The sequence below is a fragment of the Polistes canadensis genome, unplaced genomic scaffold, assembly GCF_001313835.1.
Source record: "Polistes canadensis isolate GaletaPanama2010 unplaced genomic scaffold, ASM131383v1 scaffold_113, whole genome shotgun sequence".
Taxonomy (NCBI): Eukaryota; Metazoa; Arthropoda; class Insecta; order Hymenoptera; family Vespidae; genus Polistes; species Polistes canadensis.
Genome location: NW_014569660.1, coordinates 39,689 through 41,965, shown reverse-complemented (window position 1 = coordinate 41,965; position 2,277 = coordinate 39,689). Strand labels below are relative to the sequence as shown.

The 2,277-nt window shown below is 27.9% G+C and overlaps 1 protein-coding gene across 1 annotated transcript in view; it reads left to right on the top strand.

Moving 5' to 3' along the window:
- The window catches only part of LOC106787743, a 41,244-nt gene that overhangs the window by 27,965 nt on the left and 11,002 nt on the right, over positions 1 to 2,277 (top strand). Inside the window, exon 2 of the mRNA XM_014750364.1 lies at positions 1,405 to 1,554. Within this exon, the coding sequence (XP_014605850.1) occupies positions 1,405 to 1,554 (150 nt within the window). The remainder of the gene's footprint in view (positions 1 to 1,404; positions 1,555 to 2,277) is intronic.

Here is a 2,277-nt window from a genome sequence, read left to right as displayed (position 1 = left end):
AAAAAAAAAAAAAAAAAAGAAAAAGTTACCCTTCCTTTCCTGAATTAATGGATGTTGAAAATCCAAGTAATATTGCACAGTCTAAACATTGTGTATATTTATATGGAATATTTACAATCTGTACCTGCATAACATGAAAGTAAATGTATCCCCTACTAATGAAAAAAGAAAACCAAAAAGAAGAAATAGAAAAAAAAAACACACACACACACACACGCGCAAATTAAATAAAAAACGTAAAGTTAAATACTTTTTTCTTTTATCATATGAAAAATTGAATTTACGTATTAAATAATTTGCAAATAATAAATATGCAAAATACAAAAATATGTTTATGATTAATTAATACATATATACATACAATACATATATTTGCACATACATATATATATATATATATGTGTATATGTATAAATAAATAAATATTTCGTGTATATGATTATAATATACTAAAAATAAAAATATACAAAAAAAGGTTTACCATTCAGTCCACGGTTGATGTTTGTATGGAGTATTATAAAAATACCATTTAAAAAGTATCTAACCAAATGAAGAAAGAATACCGTGTATAATGGTGGTAGTGATGGGGGGTGGGGTAGGGTGGAAGGTTGGGGGTGTCTATTCTGTCACGTTTCATTCAAATTTGTACGTTAAAAATATGTGTGTCCCGATATTTCGAACGTTGTGATGTGATATTAATGTCAAATCCGACACACAATGAGAGAGAGAGAGACAGCAGCAGCAGTAGCATCCATTTCTCGAACCTACATTTTCATTTCGTTGATAATTAACGATGATCGACGTACAGTATTACAAAGTAACGTGGATCTTATTAAAACAGGGTGGTAAAAGGGGATGGGGGAATTGTGGGATGTGAGAGGGTGGTTTATGGTAAATGAGTGATGGTGATAACGGTTCCTATTTAACGAAAACGCGAGTAGGTTTAATGATCCATCAAAGTTTCCTAAAGATATTTCAGTATTATTTCCAACAAACATTCATGATTTTTATAATTAATACTTTATTTCTTTTTTATTAGTATTGTTATTATTTTTGTTTGTCTGTTTTGTTTCTATAAGAAGAGTATTGAAATGTTTATTATATCTTGGAAAATTATATTAATATTGAAAGTTGAAATGTATAATGTTATATATTTTAATTACAGTTTACTGTATATTTATACTATACAGTAATTCTAATAAATTATGCATTATTATATACTCTATATTATAATATATTGTATATTTATATATACCATATATTGTGATTGAAATAATTAAAAATAAAATAAATACATTTATTATATATGAATTTCACATTTTGACAAATTATTATACAACTATATAACTATATAATATATTATAAATAATATATAAAATGTTATATTTATATTATTCATTATAGGTTGTCCTATCGGCATGCAGCACCTACTTTGACACGATCCTGTCGCAATATGAAGAGAAGGATCCTATCGTAATCATGCGAGACGTCAAATACTCGGACATCAAAGTACTCGTCGATTTCATGTACAAGGGAGAAATTAATATCGATCACGTAAGTGGGCCTTTATAAATACATTCCCATACACATAGTTATATATATATATCTTCCTTCTCTAACCACATTTATGTCAATATTCTCAACAAACACACACACGTTCACATATACACACAAACATACATTTTATTTCGTTTACTCAACTACGAATCCAAGGGTGTTTTTGAAGTTTTCCTAAAATAAAATCAACTAAACCGAAGAAAACAGAAATAAAAATTACAAATATATATATTCATATACACAAACACACACTTATATATATACTCAATTGACAACGTAAAAACATCGAAACGAAACGTCTTCATTCCAATCGTTGACGTTCGACAACCCGGAGAGTAGTAGTCGCTTTTCAATTCGACACGAATAATAAAAAAAAAAAAAGAAAACTAAAAAAAAAAAAAGAAGAAAAAATACATCTACGCCAGATTTGACGATGAATGTTTGATAGATTTGACCCTCTATCTTTCTATCTCTTTTTCTCTCACACTTGAACGAACCAAATCTACCACCACCACCATGGTTCCCGAGATGTATAACATACATACACACAGATACATACTTATTCACTTATTCGTATGAAACCAAACTATACATACGCGTATCTTTTTTGTCTACTGCGATTGGTCGTGCTATTTTTTTTTTTTTTGTTTTTTTATTTCTCTCTTACCAATATACAAATATTCCAATTCTTTTTTCTATTAAACAGAAAATATATATATA